Below are 20,650 nucleotides of genomic sequence, written 5' to 3'. Positions count from 1 at the left end.
CATGGAGCTTTAAATACAAAAATATTTTATTGAAGGCAATATTTCTGGGTCATTTCGAGCTCTTTGTACTGTTGCCATATCCGTCTATTTCGACAGGGGTCGCTGTTCGCTTTGGCACAATGGAAAGTACCTGGGCGTTATCTCTGAACCTGCTCAATTGTTAACCAGAGTCAACACAATTTCCCCCCTCAGGCAGGCTCCTAGTTCACTTGGTTTTTGTGTCAAACTACCCTTCATGCAGTCGGACTAAATATTCAGACAAAATAAATAAGAGAGCTCCGAAAAGAATAAAGAAGAAAAAAAAGTCAATTAGTCCGGATTGAGGAAGTTGTGGGTGTGTAATGGGTTAACGGCGGAAGGCCTCGCCTCACCTTTATTGCGCGTCACCCAGCTCTGAAGTGGTCTCACCATCCCAGCATCCGAACCGAAGGGGGGAAATCACCGCCTCTTGCTGCCGCCAGACGCGCCTCTTCCTCTCGGTCGAGCTCACGTCTACCCGTCGGTCTCCGCCCCGCCGCTCCATCACCGTCACATACACCCAGAAGACAACGGGAACTGAGGGAATAACAGCAATTTACCGGCGAAACGGGGAATCATGAAGGACCGCATGCAAGAACTTAGACATGTAAGTTTGTGTTTGTGTGCTTTCTGCTCAGCATCCACCTGTTAATGCGAACAGACGGGCTTTTTTTCTTTTTTTTCTTTTAATGGAGCGATGTGTGTTCAGAAAGCTCCTAGCCACAGAGCGAGGTGCGCGGATTGAGCAACAGTTGTGACTCCCGGGGTCTGATGGAGGCTCAAATGTAATGTTTTATTGTAGGAAACGAGCGCGTATTGCTGCCATGGTTTGCTGTGCGTAAATCAGGATGACGCGCAGCAGACAGGAATGGTTTTAGATGTTAAAAACAAAGTAAAAGTCATTTTCTCAATGGCCACACGCAAGATCACTTTGATCTTTTTGTCAGTGTTGTGAAATCAGTTTAAAGGCTCTTTGGTGCTGAAGAGACGGTCATCGGGCTGAGACTTTGTACTTAATAGCATTAAATCTTTCTGGTGTCGCTAATTAATCCACCGCTGATTTCCTTTTAGGCATTTTTTTTCTATTGTAAAATCATTCGGAATTTAAAGGAGTTAGATAAAAAATATGTGCTGTCTATGTGGAAATATGCCACCAGTGATTTTAATTAATGTGTGCAGTGTGGTTTGATCGATCTGGCCAACTATGGGTGTGTGACTCGAGTGAGGAAATTGGTCCCAGCTCGCCCATTCCACCTGTGAAATGTCCGCCCTCTGCGCGTCACAGGGGTCTTATCCAAGAACCTTTAACCACCAATAACAAGGAACACAACGTTTTGTCTTTCAAACCCCTGCAATGTGCTTTATTAGGGATGTAGTCTTGTGGGTATGAACTCAGACACCATTTATTCTTACCACTGATGAAAAATAAAGCCTTGAAATCTTGAATTGTACCCTTTGACTTTCTGCCAGCTGTTTTTTTTTTTAAAAACTATTTTTAATTGTTTATTAAAGCTAACGTGGAAACAAGAAGACTTGGATGGCTAACAGGTTTTTGGCTTGACTGATACAGAAGTGAAGCCACTGAGTAGCATCCTCCACAGGAATGCTAGTTTCAGCTTCATATAGGCTACTTTCTGTGTGTGTGTGGTGGTAAAGTGGCCATTGTCAGATCTGGGTAATTGGCAGTTAAGCTGAGGAGAGAGAGGAAACAATTTACAGCTCTTCAGCTTTCAGTGAAGATCTAGCTATGAATTGGTCACAAGGGAGACAACCCAGCCTTGCCAAGTGTGTGTGTGTGTGTGTGTTCGTTCAAGAGATGCGTGCCTTCAGCCTGCCATGCTATGTCCTTGCAGTGCTGGAAAGATGCAGTTGTATCATTGAGAAAGAGAAAGATGGAGAAATAGTCTGAATCTTCCTCACCAGCTTCAGTGTGAATCAGCAGCCAATCCACAAACACCCTGATTCTATTTTCTTTTATCATTTTTGATCATATCTGTCGTGTCTGAGAAATGGCAGCTGGAGAAGCTCAGCCGGACCTATTTCAGACAAACTGCACCAAATAAAATTGGAATAAATTGCAAGTCACAGACAGCTACTTCCCATCAGCATTAGATTAATATCGGTTTCCTCTTTAGCTTCAAGTTAATGCGGCTTGTTGATTGTCATCTGTCTCTGAGCGGCCCGCTATAGATGGGATTGTGTCAAAATCTGAACAGTATGCAGCTAATTCAGTTTGTGATTATTCTATAGTTACTTTAAACACATTTTTATATTAAATATACTTATAACAAGTTTCCAGGACCCAAAATCTTGTGTGGCTGACCAATTGTATTGACGAAAGATATTAGTATAATAATAGAAAAGCGAAGAAACATTTATCAGTCGTATTTATGTGATAAATGATCCATTTTAAATCTATCATGGCCCTGAATCTTTCAGAGCTCCACCTTTAGTGTAGTGTGTACTCATTGGTTTGTTTAGCACCCAGTACCTGAAACTAGCTCCAAAAATAACTGCACTTTTTATATTTGTCCACTCAGGTAGACAAGACTGGAGAAGATCAAGTTCTATACTGTGCATGCTGATAAACCCACCTCTTGTAGCTTTTCATTATTTTTGCTTTGGATTTTCTATTTCCACTGTTGTATTGGTTTTAATGAGATTTGGGAGTTTCGGGAGGCCCTCTAAGAGCTGCCACCTTAACACTAGGGGAAATCTTGGATTCCCATGACCCCAGGAACTTTTACTTCAAGTTCTCTGTGGACTAGCAGCATAACAGAGCATCCTCGCTTTGGGAATAGAAACTAGAGGAACTCATGATGAGCACCCGCTAGTGACTCAGTCAGTATTGCAACCTATTTAGGCTTAAGTACATTAAGGAAGACATGTGGAGGTTTCTTTCTTAGCCAGCAGCCACCACAACATAAACCTACATAGAGTACCGTGCAGTTGTTTTAAATCACCACTAATTTTTTTTTATATCTTGTTAGGAAAATGAGAAATAGTTGCAGCAATTTATTGAAATGTGTAAACATACTTGGATTAGTCACAGTCTATAAAGTAAAAACAGAGTTGTAGCTAGCTTGACAGTCTGTATTTGGTATGACCACCTTTATTCTTCAACAGCATGAACTCTCTTTTCTTGTAATTTCTTTAAGTAGTCTTTGGGTACAGTTGCAGTAGCTCTCTGGGCTTCTTCAAGGACGTTCAAAGCACTTCATTGGATGTTTGCTGCCTATTGTTCTCTTCTGTTCTGTCAAGATGACAGTGTGTTTGGCATCACTGTCATGCTGAAAAATGAAGTTGCTGCCAATCAGATGCTTTCCAGATAGTACCTCATGGTGCATTAGTATCTCATGGTACTTTTCCTGTGTTCATAATTCATTCAATTTTGACACACTCTCAAACAGCACTGCCTGAAATGCAACCCCAAAGCATGACACAGCCTTTACCGTGTATCACAGATGGCTCCTGAACTTCTCTGTACATACTGACAACAATTTGAACCAAAGATTTCAAATTTGGCTTCGTTGCTCCATTTGACACGGTGCCACCGAGACCTTTGCACATGTGTCAATAAATAGATGTGCATATTTCCCTTTTTTTAAAGCAAAATATAAAGAAATGAGAAGTTGGTCACAGCATTGTGTTTGTGTGTGTGTGTATAATTATGGATGGTTGTTCAAAGATTTGTATGTGTTGTAGTTGAACAAGACAACAGATGATCTCTCCAAATCATGAAATGGAGGGTGGAGGGATTTAGCTCGGGGCAGCAGTCCTTTTGCCTAAATGTAACATCTGGAAGTCGGTTGAATCATTTCTCTGAAAAACAACATGAGCCTGTTTTACCATAATTGCACAGACTAAAGAAATAGAGTGGATTGTGTCCGGTATCTGCTCTGTATCAGTATTAATTCTAACTATCTTATAGTATTTGCATTTGTTAAGACTTGCTTTGAGTTTTTAATTTAAGAACTTTTGATGATTCCTAAAAATGTTGGTGTTATCATTTATTTGGACTTTGTGATTACTTCTTCAGTGTAAAATGAGCGAACCCATTCAGCTAGAAAACCTCCCCCATTATATAAGAATTCTTTTTCACATCGAAACAAAGCAAATCAGGAGCAAACGGAGGACTTGTGAGCTTTACAGATTTTGTTGCTTATGTGTCTTTGTGTGTGTCACACTGCAAGTTTACTCAGCCATGTGCTCGTGTGTCATTTTGGCAGGAAATTGAGTTTTGCTCATATTTGTGTGAGGGTACAGGTTCTGCTCCAACACTGCCCATATGCACATAAAGCTACTTTATGAGCTCAACACCTGCCTACGACTCTGCTCTCCCAATAACTCGTTAGCTCGCTGCCTAAAGCCGCCCGACTTAATAACAAGGATGGCCACATGGCCTCCTCCCTCCCCTCACCTTGTCCCAGCACTCCCAGTTGGCCCAGCAGTGATTTGGTGACAGATGGTGATGATGTGATGCGTTTGTCAGCCTTCCTCGAGCTCTGAAACCTGAAGGGAAAAATACTGATGAGTTTATTACAGATTTCACCCACGACAGGGACTGTTATAAATCAAATGTGATTGTTTATCATTTTGCAGCAGCGACTTATTCGTTTAGGCCGGCATTATGAGCGCTGCACCTGTAACAGTTAATTTCGCCTTCAGATTTTTTTCCCTGACATTTTATCAGCTCTGTCTTTTTCTTCAGTTTTGTCATTTGATTGACTGTATCTGCCTCTGTTCCTATCTCTGTGTCTTTAACAGTAAACCTCTCTTTTCCTTTCATTCTCTATGTAATGGTGAGTTCTGCCATTATTGCTTTTTGCTCTCTTCCTATCAGTGATTTATCAGATGGCTTCCTGTCCTCCCCTAGATTTTTCCTTTCCTTTATCCCTCCTCGCTTCTCTAGGCAGCCTTGTTAGCCACTGTTGGCTCAGGCAGCTCTTTATGCCTGTGAATGCTGGGGCTACTCACTGTCGCTACCTGTTTGGCGTTGGAGTGACACATTAACTAATAGGATAGTTGTCAACAAAGCCCATTTGTGTCTTTAAAAGTCTTGTTTTATTTCATTTACCCACCTTTTGTGTTGCATTTTGTTCTGTGTCTTTATCTTTTTTTTCTTCTGTCCTTGACCTGAACTTTACTTTTGACCCTTTTTCATTGACACTACTGGCAGTGAGGAAAAAGAAGCCACTTTGGTGGCTGTTGAACTGAACGCTGATCCTAGGGGGGGGGTCAGAGGTTTTGTTTGTCGTCGTTCAAAGCTTTGAGCCTCTGTAAACTGCAGGATCTGTGGAGGGCAAACTGGCTGCTTTCTGCTTGTGACCAACAAATGAGACTTTTCTGTAAAATTATGGGTATGAGGAATAAACTAACGTTGTTATTGCACTATATTATCAGAAAGGCACACAGACTGTCACAAACACATTATTCATTAACAGATAAATGCTGCATAATTGCATTAATGAGCCATGAAATGAGTGTGACCGATCTGGCATTTCACCAGAGACTTGTCTGTCTTTGCAAATGAGGTGACAGTTGCAATGATATCCAATATCTCTTGGCTGTTAATAGACATTAGATATGTGTGAATGGACTGTCGTTTGTACCACTGTTTGCTGAATATTGACTCCTAGAATTAATGCAAATCACCATGTTGTTTGTCGTTTTCTGCGTGCCAAAATCATGTCGCTTCTTCTCATAAGGAGAAGCAGCTTCGAAGAGGCATGAGCTAAAAGAAATCCTAATAATAAATAGATGATTCTGTAATCAAACTATTCCCATCTGTTGTGGGAGACTTAGCTTCAGGTCATCTTTGTTACCGCTGCTAAAATTGAATTTTTAATGTGCTGACCTCTCTTTTCTCATCATCTTATAATTAATGGCAGCAGAAGGGCTCTCTAGCTGTGCCGATAACATCTTTTTATCACTGATGTTTCTTGGTGATTAAGGTTGTGAATTGCCATTGTCCTTATTAGTCCCGGTTTAGCTCTGTCTGTATTTGTAGGTAGTTAATATTGTGGTGTAATAATATTATAAATCTTGCCAACTTGTGGCTTGACAGATATTTTTAACTAAGTCATCTGGAGTCAACAATAACTTATAACAATATTTGCGCTCACTGTCACGGACCCTGCAGTTTCCTTTGGTTTCGATTGCTCTTATTAAACACGCTCTCGTCACCTTCTGTCAGATGCCAATGCTGTCTCAGGTAAACACAAGGTGTTTTTCAAGCTTATGTGCCTTGGTGCCTCATCGTTAGGCGTTAATAGCTCATAGGCCACTTTCAAAAAGAAAATAGGTCTATGTTAAAGTCTGTATCTGGTTGTGGAGGAGTAAAAATAGATGCTGCCAGAGTTCTGTACCTGTCGCCACTCATATCAGCGCTGAAGGCATGAGGACTCACTGCAGTATTCTCCAGAACGACAGATGTCGCCACTCAGACAGAACCTCCAGATCAGCACAGCTATAGCAAAAGAAGACAAGACTGGAAGCAAAGAAGCCCCAGAGGTTTATTTTTTCCCCTGAGCTTGTATTTTTTTCCTTCCAGAAAGCCTCATCTTTCGAGACTGTTGCACCATCGCCTCTGTATAGCTTCTTTACTGATATATCATTAAAATGGAGAGTTGCACAAACCAGCCAAAAAGAACACCAAAGTGCGGCTTGTACAACTGGATGGGACGTCACTTTTGTTGTCTGCTGCTGTGAGAGTGACAATGGTGAACTTAATGGGCCCTTAAGGCCTGAGTCGCAGTCGCGTAGAGATTGGTTGGTGATCTCACCACCACCACCCCTGACAACCTCCATAACTCCCTATGATTTCTTTGGTTGCTAGGAGGTTGCCACGGTAGTCTGGAGTTTGCATGGACGACGGTGATAGTGATACTTCAGAAAGTACAACGCAAATAAGAGACAGTAAAAGTTAAAAAAGTAAAAGTTGCGCCTTACCACAGCCAACACGTTTGGAAAAAGCACAGCTTTTACTTTGAAGGCAAACATTCAGTTTCAGTTTTTTGACTGTTCAGCTAGAAGTAAGCGAATGTCTGCTGGTAGGTGAGTGTGTTTCATATGAACAATGGGCAGTAATCCGCTAATCAAAGCAACTGCAAGGAGGTTTTCAGAGCAGCAAACCTGAAGACTTCTTTGCTCCATTCGTTGACTGCTCGATGGTCGTTGAGCTCACTGTAGGCCTGTGTGACTGGGGCCCGAGACACAAGTTTGTGTTTGGCTTTGTTTCATTTTACTCACTTTTTATTACTCACTTTTTACTTCACAAGCACCTGTATGAGATGAATTTGGAGTGATAGGCTGATATGAGTATTGCCATAGGCTGGTCAGTCATAGCATCATTATCAAAGAACACCTTCGGTCATCAAGCACGGCTTTGAAATGACAACATTCCACATATTTCTTAGTGTTTTCCTTTCTCTCTGTCGTCTGGGTGTCCCTGTATCTTACTTTGTTTTTCACCTCCTGTTTTATTTTCAAGGGACTTCCTTCTTGTGGCTTTGCTTCCTGCCATCATTATTACCCGACTGAATTCAGTTATGCCTTATTATCTTTCTCCCTGGTTTATATTTTCTCTTTATGCCTTCCCTAAGTTTTTTTTTTTTTTCCCCCAGTCTGTCGAATCATCAACCTTCCTGTCTTTTTCCTGTTTCTGAGTTGAGCTTTCATTATTAACTTTTGGACTCTGTTATTTTCTTTTCTCATAGTTTTTCCTTTGTTAGATTTTTGCTGCTGTGTCCCTCCATCACTCTTTCAATAAGTTAAAAGTTCATTTTATTTAAATGACCTGTTTTTGTCTCTCTCTGTTGTGTTAGTAACTCGGTCCAATTTTCCCCAATTACTGAAAATAGATGTTTTTGCAGAACAGCATCAGTAACTTCTCGGGAACCGCTGAAGCTGTGAATACCATCCTGACACCATCAACTTTTAAACTGAGAAAACTTTCTAGTGAAAAACTTCTCATTTACACATCTGCTGTGTTTCTGTTCAATCAATATTCATGGATACTTTAGCTTTGTTGTAGATAATAAAGTATCAACCTATTCATGCTAAATGCTTTTCTGTGTTCACAAGCAAACTGCTTACTGTGGCAACTGTTGTTTGGTGCAAAGCAGGAAGCTTAATGTACTCAGGTTTAAAAAAAAACAAAACCATTCTTTTTGGACATGGAATTGAATCAGAGCAGTGTAATTATGAGCCTGGAAACAAAATCAAGGTTTTTTGGAGTTGCTTTAACGCGCCGTATAGCAGGAGGAACCTTCACAGTGGAGTGATTGATTATTGTCTGTAGATTCACAAGATACCCAAGTTATTTCAGCCACAATAGTGTAATGAATAAAATAAAAAGTAACATCAGTTTGGTGTTCATCCCTCGAAGCAATTGTTATTTCTTTAAAGAAAGAGAAGAGTGATACCACCAGAACGGATCATTACGGTACCTTTTTTATTACTAAAATTCTGAAAATGTGATGGTGGGTATTTTTGTACAGAGAATGGTACAAAAATGTTGATACTTAATCTGTGATATTTAATTGATATGTAAAAAAATATTTTAAAAATCTACTTTTGGATTAGATTAGATTTGCAACAGTGTAATTTTCGCCTCCTTTAGCTTCAAGTTATCACTAAGGTAGCGGCTATGGGTAATAATAAAATGGTACCGATAACATTTGATGCCTCACTCCCACATTATCAGTATTGCCTATCTATAATATTAACAACAGTGATAATTTAGCAGGCTAACGGTTATTTGTGTCGAAAATGTGTTATGTTTTTCTTCAAAGTCCCTGATTGAAGTTACAAAAAGTTTACCATCAGTGGTAGCAGTCTGCTTTAACGAATAAACAGGAAAAAAAAAAAAAATCAGGGCTGTATCTTAACACATTTGCTCATTATGACCTGTTATTATTACGTCGACCTGGGTATTGCAGTCAAGGTTTGAAGTTCTTGCATCACGACGACCCTAAATTTGGCTGCGTTTACTATTACAAGTGCTTTAAAGCTGAAATGACTTTTAAACTGATTAGCAAACACTCTACCGCCAACATAACTTTAATATTTTGATGAAAGTCACTTTTCAAGCAAGACTAGAGAACAAATTCAGTGATTTTCTACTTTTTTTTTTTCACTTGCATCACCGGAAACTAAATTCTGTAGTTTCAAGCACACCACCTTGGGTTTGAGATATCAAGGGCACTTTTAACTTTATTTATTTCGAACTTAAATACCAAAATGTAATCAGTTAATAGAAATCAACAGCTGTAATTGTGTTGTTTTAAATTTGCCATTTTGTTTCAACCAGTGCTTCCTGACAGCCTGTTTTTCCTCCGCACTTCTTGTCATATAGCTCTTTCATCGCTCCTTCATTTATTTTCTATGCATCTTGCTATTCTTTGACATCCCTCTCACTTTCAGTTACATTTCCTCCATATCTGGAATATAATTGCTTTAGTGGTGCATTGGTGCTGTCATAATCCCTCATGGTAAGCGAGATACCAAGCGAAGCACTTAATATATTCCCCAGGGAAGAAAGAGAAGAGACTAGGGGTGGGAAAAGCCATAGTATAAACGGTGACAGCAGATCTTTTCACTGCCTGTGATCTGTCATTAAAGTTCAATTGGAGCTTTTATGACATTTTCTCACCCACTCCTGCAACGCTGAAGACTGACCAACGGTCCACTGCTTCCTACACACATGCTCAGGGCAGACAAGTTTGTGTATGAACGGCATGTCACTTATATATTCATATCCATACCCATAGGCCAATTATGAGCAAGCCATAACGGGAGTAAGCATCCACTGTTTAGTCTAAAAGGTCAGTCATCTCGTGAGCTCCTTCGGCAGAAAACGATATCTGTAGGAACTGCAGACACTGGAAATCTGGTCTAAGAAGGATTCACACGAAATCTTCCTATGAACACGAGAAGATATTATTTAACCAATAACTGTTTGCCACTTTGTATTCAGACAGGTTTAATTCACTCTGATGCTACGATATTTCTAAATTGGAAGTATTTCCTCCTCTGGTCTGAAAAACACAATCGCATCATTTGCACTTGTGGATCAGTTGTCGTACCTTGGTCACCACCCCTCAAATGCACAGCGACACACATAGTGGCTCTTGTTGGTGAGTCAGCCATCACTGAACTAGTTACCATTTTCCATTTGTAGTTTTTCCTGCGCTTGTAGTCTTTCTTCTTCTTCAGCATGTAAGGATACACTGGACTACAGTCTTGTTGCCACATGCTGCCTCCTTCAGCTCTGAAAGAGTTGCAAATCTGTCAGATCTGTGTTGATATTCCACTTTAGAAATACATATACACTCAGAGGACACTTCAATAGGTACACCTGCTTAACTTCTTGTTAATGTATAAGTCAGTGACTTGATACGTTCAGACAGATAAAGATCACCCGGTGAGATTCAGACCAAGCATCGGAAACATCGCAAAACTCAAATCATCTTAAACTAGTTTCTTGAACATGATGAGAATTCGCTGTACTTAAATGGTCTCCAAAGCCACCAGATCTCAGTAGCAGCATGTGCAGCAACTATGCGATGCTATCGTGTCAACATGGGCCCAAATCTCTGAGTGTTTCCATCACCCTGTTGAGTCAGTGTAATGAAGAATTAAGCCAGTTCTGAAGGCAAAAGGGAGTCCAACCTGCTTCTAACAAGATGTGCCGAATAAAGTGGCTGGTGAGTGTCTAGCAGAATGAAATGTTGATACTTATGAGGGCAAGGTATCACAACATACACAACATAGCAATTGTTGGTCTTGGTGAGAGATAGTGAGATAGTAAAGAAGAAAAGACAAACAGTGCAGGTCTGAGGAGGGAGAGCGAGACAAAGGTAACTGAGTCCATGCTGTGTGGGCTCACTGCTGTAATGATTCTGTAGTGAAGCTGGAGTCTGGAGGAAGGAGAGCGAGAGAATGACTGACAGGAAGAATGAGAAAGAAAAAGGAAGACCATTAAAGGGGGAGGACATTGAGGAGGATTGTTAGGAAAGGGAAATTGTTGCACATGTTCACACTTTGACACTCTGCTGCTGTAGTGGCAGCGCTTCATCTGTTCTCCAACCCACATTATTCTCCTTCATCTATCTACCCCGTGCTCTGTACACTGTAGGCACAGCTTATAATACAGTCTTGTTAACCTCAGCCACATCTGTTCTTTTTTTTAATGGAATATAAAACATTCATACTTCATAAACTAGATGGATATCCTTTTCTAACTAAAGTGAAACTAAAACCCCCAAAATAAAAAAACCAAAAAAACAACTTGTGTTGGCTTAGCCAAACAGCCAGCAGGTCTATAATAGGGTAATAACAAAAACGTAATGATTGGAGCTCTGGAACTGAGACTGGAACAAGAGATTTCCTCTAAAAGGATCCTGTTAGCCCTTGGCTCCAGGAAACGTCTTTAAATGGGTTTTATTGACTGGCTTTAAAATGTTATTTCTTGTGTTGATTCTTCAACCTTTTTGGAGGAAAAACTTCATGTTTTAGGATGGCGTAGGTGCCAAATAACTGCCTTTGTCCAGAAGCCCCACAATCTCTCCTTTTTAATTACCTTCATTTAACCAGGAAGTCCCACTGAGATCAAATCTCTTTCACCTGTCCAAGTTAGCACTTATGCAAACTACAGTGGCTTGCAACGACCCTAAACATAAAGCCAGGGCAGCAATGGAATGGTTTAAAACAAAACATATCCATGTGTTAGAATGGCCCAGTCAAGGTCCAGATCTAAATCCAATCGAGAATCTGTGGCAAGATCTGAAAACTGCTGTTCACAAACGCTGTCCATCTAATCTGACTGAGCTGGAGCTATTTTGCAAAGAAGAATGGGCAAGAATTTCAGTCTGTAGATGTGCAAAGCTGGTAGCGGCATACCCTAAAAGACTGGCAGCTGTAACTGCAGCAAAAGGTGGTTCTACAAAGTATTGACTCAGGGGGCTGAATAATTACGCTCACCCCACTTTGCAGTTATTTATTTGTAAAAAATGTTTGGAATCATGTATGATTTTCGTTCCACTTCTCACATGTACACCACTTTGTGTTGGTCTTTCACGTGGAATTCCAATAAAATTGATTCATGTTTGTGGCTGTAATGTGACAAAATGTGGAAAAGTTCAAGGGGGCCGAATACTTTTGCAAGCCACTGTAAATAAATGTCGAAAAATGCTACAGATTCAGCATAAAATAGTTACCCACAACACGAAACATAAAACACTCGTGGCCACTTCAGAGAAACAGCCACAAGTCTCACTCACTGTATCCTTACGATGCTTTTAAATTCACTAATAGATATAGATATGTTTAAGTTTAGCTCTTTCTGTAAATTAATTCTGTGTTCAAGCTGAGTAGTTGTTGGCTTAAAGATTGTGGATTGGGTTAAACATGCTCCCCTTTGCAACATGAACCCTGCAGTGTATTTAAAGTGGGTCCTAACAAATCATCCACATGTGTCAAGTTGGAGTGAGACCAGTCTCTGTTGCTGTAGCTGGCACAATACTTTTTTCATATCTCTGTGATGCCAGCGGCTTCTGATGGCAGCATTTGACACCCTGGAAGGAGGAACAGCCTGTCATTGTCTTTTTTTTTTCCCTCGGTGAGTTCCTTCTTTCGGTTTGTGCCATTTCAGTAAATTGGCTGTGGTTTGATTGCAGAGTGTTGTTGAGTGTTGAAAATATAGATAGGTGTATTGAGCTCAGATGCTTGATAAGAAAGAGAACAGTAGATGTTCTTCTGTGTGATTGCTTACACAGTATTTTATGTTTTTACTCAAGGCCAAAACTGTAAAGCACCTTTTTAGATTCATATCTTAGATCAACGCAGTATTGAGCTGTATTTTTTTTTTTTTTTTTTTTAAAGCACGTTACCAGCAGGAGTCAATGGACAAACCAGTGCATACGAAGAAATGAACCACATTGCTTTTTCCAGCTGACTGCATCTGCTGAAATTCACACTTGCCATTAGTGTATGTGCCCTTAAAGATGGAGACTTGTTGATTTTCTCTGCTCCTGGTTTTATATGAGAGAAGAGGGAACAGTAATGTGAAAAGAACTGAATTCATTTTACAGTTGGCTGGTCTTCTGGTTCAGTCTATCACTTCCTGTGTCCTCTCATCACCCATGCTGCTCCATGGTTGTGTAACCTGTCTCGATAGCCCTACGCTGTGTCCTTCTCGTTCATCAGCCGGTCACGCAGTTAGCCAATCAGTGGATCAATTGATCAGTGAGGTTTGTGAAATTGTGGTTTCGATGTGTCAGCACCGTCTTTGTACCATCAATGCTATGCCACAGATGGATGTCCCTTCCCAAGCCTGGTTCTGCCTGAAGTTTCTTCCTGTTAAAAGGGAGTTTTTCCTTCCCACTATCGCCAGGTGCTTGCTCATAGAGGTTCATCTTATTTTTGGGGTTTTCACGGTATTACGTTTATGTCTACTTTTTACAAGAATTTGTATTTTATATGGATTGACTTGTGTGCGGTCCTGCAAAAATCCAACAGCTCACAGCCCAAATACATTTATGCAATGTGTAGGTTAAATGCTGATTGTTTGAAAATTTGGTGTAGCAGTAGCCAGGAAAAGCAGCACGCGAAGCACAGTGTAGTCCGTCACTACAGCATTCTTTTATTTATTTATTTTCAAGCCAACAACTTGATGATTGCTTAATGATTCACTGATCAGTCACAACATTAAAACTGACAGGTGACGGTAAGGCTGTTCGATTTTAGAACAAATCATAATCACAGTTATTTAGGTTAATTAGCACGAGTAGTCATTAACTTAACAAAATGCCCTGCAGTGACTGAGTTTAATAAGCTGTCACTTTACAGCAGATTTCCTCAAACTTTTAACATAATTAAACTGAAATAAAAATAAAGAAAAGAAAGGAGGTTGCGAGAGGCACAGGATACAGAGTTAGGCCCTGATTATGTAGTCCAAGGGTAACTGCCAGTTCCTGGTAGCCTGCTTCCACCACGGGACATCTGCTGGTTCAGTCGGGGACAAAGAGAGGCCCAGGTGGCAGTGGATTTGGAGGTTTTAAAGGCATGCATGGCAGCCGCAGGCGAGTGGCTGAGTCTGAATTTATAACACACAATAAAAGGAAAAAAAAAAGATCTTTGTAGCAAAAATAGAAGCAAAAAAGCAACAGTTTATCCTAATTTATTACTGTTTTCACAGTATAGTTGTGAGTTGAATAATTGAAATTTACATTTAATTAATCGCCTAGCCCCAGGTGAAGTGGTGAACATCTGTTATCTGGTAACAAGGCAGTGGTCTGCATGGAAAACTTTGTTACTTGGTCACATAGAATGACATAAATACCCTCTACTGCAAAATCCTCATGGCAACAGCCGTATCCTGCAGCATGCCCTTTTGCCCTGTCACACTGCAAAATTCATCAGCAACGTCTCCAGGAGTACAACAAAGAGCCCAAGGTGTTGATGTGGCCTCCAAATTCCCCTAGATCCCGACGTAATCAAGCAGGCATTTGCAATAGAACCCAAAGGATCTGCTTCTCATGTCCTGGTGCCAGACTTTGCAGGAGACCCCAAAAGTCCCATGTTAATGCCCTGACCAGTCACAGCTGTTTACTGTGGGATAAGAGGAGTCTTCACAATAGTAGGCCGGTGAGGTGGTTTTAATGTTGTGGCGGATCAGTGCATGCACAGCCTCTAAATATAGTTTTTACTCGTACTCTCCTGCGGTGGTTGTTCTGGTGACAGATAAATGTAATTAAACCTGTGCCCTTCATAACAAAGTTATTCTGGGTATGATTTTCTGCTTTAAGCGAAAGTGAAAAATAACATTTCACTTGCTAGTTTTGCTGGTAGATTTTCCTGAATGCATATAAGCAGAGCGTTGAATGTCTCGAGGGCTTGAATGAGCACAGGCCAAAGTTGTTTAAGTGGAGCTGGTTATATTCAGTGTTTATCTCCGTGGGGACCAGTTGGAGCATTAAGCCTCAGAACAGGGGTTTATATTCAAATAATGTGCAAAATCAAGATGGCTGCAAAAACCAGTGTGAGTTGATCGTGTAGATTTGGCATCTTATTTGTTGCTCCTTATTCAGACCACCTATATTACTTAGAAAAAAAACAACAAAAAAACAAAAGCAATAAAGCTAATGCTAAAATTATTGACTTTTTTTTAATAGACTGAAATGACCAAACACAATCTGAAACTCTAAAAAAATGAAAATGAAATGAATGAAAAATGAAAAATACAAAATTAGTTTCCGGTTTACTTGGACCTGGAAGGACACGTGTCCATTTAGTTCCCTTGCAGTGAAGTGAGGGGTGAAGGACTTTAATACAGAGTCTTGTGTTCACTCTCTGACAAAATTTATGGCACTTGAGCCCATGCAAAACTCACTGTAAGACTGCAGTTTGAAAGTTGTGGTTCTCTTCTGGTACTTTAGGCAAAGGAGGGAGTTACTAAATATCCTGTGAGCAGCGGGACTTTGCAAACTGAGCGCAAATCTGTTACTATATCGTTCAGATTCTGCTGTTTCTAGCTTGGTGTTTGTCTACTGTAGGAAAATGAATAAATAATCAAAGGTTTGCGTGTCACTGAGTGAGCGCACATCTATAATGAATGCTACCTAGCTGTATTGGGATAATAAATCTGGTTATACGCTCAGTGTTCCTCTGTGCAGCTGACACAGATTTTTATGAGTCATTTCTAATGGGACTGCAGGAAGCTGCTTGATTTGGCTGCGATACAAAGATGCAGGAAACGAGTCTGCTTTAATATGGTAACACAAAAGGACAATAAAGTACTGCCCACATGGGTGTCTACTTGAACTGTCTCTCACTGCTCTTACTCAGCTTATTTTCATATAAAACACTGCACATAGTCTGAGAGCGTACAGGTTTGCACACATATTTTATTCCCCCCCCCCCCCCCCCCCCCCCCCCCACACCCCCTTTATTTAATCCAATTTCTTATACATCAACACACTTATTGCCTGCATGGCTTTTTGTTGCACATGTTAATGCACTTTAACAGATTTCTGTAATTGTTTTGTTGCCCTGTTCTCCCTCCTTTTTTTTCCTTCAATACCTTGGTGATAGGAACCGTGATTCTTGCAGCCTGCTCACTATGCCTGTTTTATCTCTCCCTCCCTCACACTTGGACTACATTTCCTCCTCCTCCTGTGTCTGTGCAGGCACTTTTGTCTTCATAGAGAGATATCTTGCTGGCATGCTGCCCGCATCAACTCTCTAATCTAATAAACACCATAATCAGGCCACTACTTGACTACACCACAGTTGGGGAGTTTCACCCGAGTGTGAGCCCCAGAGGCAGCAAGCATTCAAAGGTTCTGGTCTGATGGGGGACCAGCTTGTATATAAAGCTCATTCTCTCTGTGTGTTTACCCTCTGCTGTATATTGCCAGTGTGCTAGCTACAGTGTGCATGCATGTTTGTGTGTCTGGCTCCGAGCATCTGTTGTGTGGATAGTCAAGTCTGTAGGCTCAGTCAAGAGCGCAGCACTAAAGGCCTCTCCCAGCCTCTTTGTGGCTCAGCAGGAGCTTCAGATCTGGTGGGAGGAGGACGTTTGAGGTGCACTACTCGGTCTTCTCTCCTCCTGACCACACAAAGTAAAACCAGACCAAAGCCCTCCTCTCTCTGTGGGAGATACAGCATCTCTCTGTGGAGGCTGAACGCAGTACTGGTGCTCTGAGCCTATTCTGATTCCCTGCTTATTCTCCTCCTCTGCCTCCTGCTGCTGCTGCCGCCTCTACTCTGGCTGCTTCTGAAAGTCTGCAGCTCCGTGAATGCACATCAGCGCCATACCAACATATTAAAGATTAGGTCTCAAAATGGACTTTTAGGACCTTTATTCGTATTATTCTAGTTTGCTAGCGATTTACTGTACCTGTAGTAAATATATACTCTGTGTATACTTGGATTAGTTTGAGTAGGTCTAGATATTATTGGGATTACAGCATCTCTGTACTCCTCTCGCTTAGATGTGTGGCATTTGCTAAAGTCTGTCTTCACAAGCATTTTCTCAGGAACTGTTTCCTTTTCTTCGGTTGTTCTCGTCTGGTTTCCTTATGTCTCCTCCCCATCTCCCACTGTGTCAGCATATCACATTTTAACCCTCTTCAAAGAGAAATGGCATCGAAGAAGACATTTAATACAGTTTTTTCTTTTTTTACCGGCTCAAACTTGCACAGTCTTTATCTTTCAGTGTCTGCGTGGTAGAACATAAAAAAGAAGCGGCATGATTTGATTTAAGTCATATTAGATTCGTTGAGTCATTTTACCATATTTTTCAGTTGTAATCTACAAAAAATTCTCCTACGCAGACTTTATTTTCTGACGTTCTGACACTTTAATGCTTTTCGCTAAATAAAAAGAGTTGTAATAGTTTTTGTCAGAAGCAATTTTTCATACTTTAGAATGACTTTAAAAAGATGAATCTCAGTATTTAAATAACTTGCAGTGCCACCATACATTGGCAACTATATTCACTGACCACTTTATTAGGTGCACTTGTTAAGCTGCTCATTAACAATTCAGTCAGCCAATCATATGGCAGGAGCTCAGTGGATTTGGCACGAAGGTCAAAGCGAGAATCAGAATGGAGAAGAAAGGTGATTTGAACAACTTGTTAGTGTGAGATTGGCCAGATAGGAAGGCAATGGTAATTCAAATAATACAAATAAATACATCCAAGTATGCAGAAGAGCATCTCTGAATGCACAATATGTTGAACCTTGAAGCAGATGGGCTACAACAGCAGAAGACCACACTGGCTGCAACTCTTGTCAGCTAAGAGCAGGAAACCGAGGCTACAGTTTGCACCTGTTCACCAAAATAAGACAATGGAAGATGTGAAAAATGTTACCTGTTCCGATGAGTCTCGATTTCTCCTGCAACATTCAGGTGGTAGGATCAGAATCCACCCTGCCCTGTGTCAACAATCCATTCTGCTGAGGGTGGTGTAATTGTGTGGGGGATATTTTCCTGGCACACTTTGGAGCTCTTATCACCAACTGAGAATCATTTAAACATCACAGCCTACCCGACTATTGTTGCTGACCATGCCCATCCCTTTCTGACCACAGTGTGCCATGTCACAAAGGTTAAATAATCTCAAACTTGTTTTCTGAACATTACAATGAGTTCACTGTACTCAGCCAACAAATCTGCAGATACTGTGTGATGCTGTCATGTCAATGTGGACAAAAATCTCTTAGGAATATTTACAGCAACTTCTTGAATCTATGAAATAGTGAATTAAGGCAGCTCTGAAGACAAAAGGGGTTCAATCCAACACTGAGAAGTTGTAAAGTGGCTTGAGAGTATAAATGTATGTATGAATGTGTGGTAATATCAGCTGTACAAACTTATGTCAGTAACGGATAATGTATATGTGCATCCTGCTGATCCATTGTTAAACAGTTAACAAGGGATAAGTAGCTCATTCCTTCTACTGGAAATTGATCACTTGATGCAAAAGTTTCCTGAGCTTCCTGCCTCCTGATGCATGTAATGCCTGCACATTTGTTTCCCTGTCTGGTTGAACCTGGCTGGCTGCCCATACACATGAAGAGCATAAATAATATCTGGATATGACTAATTGAAGTTTTAAAATATTTACTGGTTAATTTACTGGTTTAAAGAGTTTTTAAAGTTTTAGGGAGTCTCTTAGGGAGAGGTTCTTATTTTGGTAACAGTTTTATTTTTAAAGGAAGTATCCATAGCCTGTGGTCACCGATGTCCCTCTGTAGACCATGAAAATCTATTCATTTGCAACAAAGAAGTCTTTGGGAATTTTTCTTTGTGTTCTGAGATGATTTTTACGTAGTTGGAGGCAGGAGGTCGTAGCTGGCTTTAGGTTTGAGAGGAAATAAAGTCATCATTTTGACAGACACTGGGAAGCATCATTTGCATAATTCAGGACTGTGACTGCTGTTTGGAAATTCTGGGATAAGAGTAAGGAGTCATTTCAGGCAAAAGAAGATGAAAACTGCACTCTGTCCTCACAGCCTTGATAAGCAAATGGATCTCATAGGCCACTAATGGGAAACCAAATTAGTTTGACAGTGGCTGTGATGAATGAGATGAGGCCACACGAGATCCCACTAATGCAGTGTAATGGCTGATGTGTGATTAGAAGCATGTATTTCAGAATGAATCATATGCTAGATTGCAAAAAGTTTGCAGAGTTTGAAGTTTTTGTTTTTATGTTTTTGCGTCCAAGCTTTGATTTATTCACTGAAAATGTTCAGGCCTTAGTGACGTGAATGTATCTCAGTAACAGCAGAACATAACTGTAATTACTAGAAGAGTGGGACATTTTGAGAATTTGAGTTTGAACAGGTTTCAGTCTTGTGATTTATTTTTTTTCTTTTTCTTTGAGTAACCCTGTTGTTTGTTTTTCCACAGTAAGCTTTTAGTTGGCTATTTAGGATGTATTTTTCTACATTTTATTAAATTACATGTAAATTTGGAGAACTGCTAAGGGGATTTTGTTACCATTTGGACGAAGCCACAACAGCTGGTTTCCCCTGATTAAAGTCTAACCTGTTGCATGATTTATTGTGTTAACTACAGAGATTTAGGAGTGGTATCAAAATATTAATCTACTCCTTTAAGCTTAAATGGTTACATGTATCTGCGCATGATTGTGTGTGCATGTGTGAAGGTAGAGGGGTGCAGACGTCGAGGTTTTCTCTGCCCCTAGGTTCTAATTTAATAATGACTTGCTAATCACTCGACCTGTGGTTCTAATTAAAAGTGTCATTAAGTGCTCCTTGATTCTAATCAGGTGATGTTTGGAGAGGTTTGGGAGGGGGTGGGAGTGTTCTCACTGTTCCATTTAACCTTGAATTATGCAAAAACAACTTAACATGGTCCAATTCGGTCATCATCAGTGTTGTTGATAGAAATTATGTTTACATGGTGTTTTTAGTTTTTTCTTTTAAATGTTATTAACCATGTTTATTGCTTTATTATTTAACTGGTTCATGTAATGTAAGTAAATTAAATTGTATTACGATTATGTATTAATATATATGTGTATAATTTTTTTTATTTTGTGTGTGTGTGTGTGTGTGTGTGTGTGTCTGTGTGTCTGTGTGTCTGTGTCTGTGTGTGTCTGTGTCCAGGGGAAGGAGACGACTGAGGAGGAAGATGAAGTCGCTGTTGGGATGGAGAAAGGCTTTATGGACGAATTCTTTGAACAGGTTTGTTTCTCTCCCAGTCCTGATCCATCCTTCTCTTTTTTTGCTGTCAATCACTTTTTCCCCATTTACACATTATCAGGCTCATTGAAGGCTAAAAACTTGTCAGTCCAGGTAATTTGCTACTCGACAACATGCCCGGGTGTTTTTCCTCTGCTGATATTGAATCTAATCGTGCTGGTTTTTTGGAGCGCTGTAATCAATCTCATGCCGTTTGTCTTCTCTGGGGTGCGTTGTTATGATTTATAACTGTTGATGTTGTTGCTGGTGTGGCATAAATTGTTCTGCATTTTATTTCATTTGAAAAAGTCTTTATTGATTCAACATATCACACCAGTGCTCTACTCGCCCAACTCTGAATAACAGTGATATTTTTCATGTATTTCTCTTCAGTCTTTCCCCGTGGCACG

The 20,650-nt window shown here is 40.4% G+C and overlaps 1 protein-coding gene across 5 annotated transcripts in view; it reads left to right on the top strand.

The window, feature by feature from the left end:
* The first annotated feature begins 161 nt into the window (after window positions 1–161).
* LOC100707847 (syntaxin-1A) overlaps window positions 162–20,650 on the top strand; it is a 74,902-nt gene continuing 54,413 nt past the window's right edge. For 3 of the 5 annotated variants that reach the window (XR_003213961.1, XM_005459377.4, XM_005459378.4), the window contains exons 1-2: window positions 165–625; window positions 20,166–20,243. Coding sequence is in view for 4 of the 5 variants with exons in the window: in XM_005459377.4 (XP_005459434.1) it covers window positions 596–625; window positions 20,166–20,243 (108 nt within the window). In the remaining variant the exon portion in view is untranslated. Of the gene's footprint in view, window positions 626–20,165; window positions 20,244–20,650 lie in introns of all 5 variants that reach the window. The other 2 variants (XM_019367710.2, XM_005459376.4) reach the window with 2 other exon arrangements.

The sequence above is a fragment of the Oreochromis niloticus genome, linkage group LG14, assembly GCF_001858045.2.
Source record: "Oreochromis niloticus isolate F11D_XX linkage group LG14, O_niloticus_UMD_NMBU, whole genome shotgun sequence".
Lineage (NCBI taxonomy): Eukaryota > Metazoa > Chordata > Actinopteri > Cichliformes > Cichlidae > Oreochromis > Oreochromis niloticus.
The sequence above is the reverse complement of the archived record's forward strand: the minus strand, read 5'-3'. Positions and strand labels throughout refer to the sequence as shown.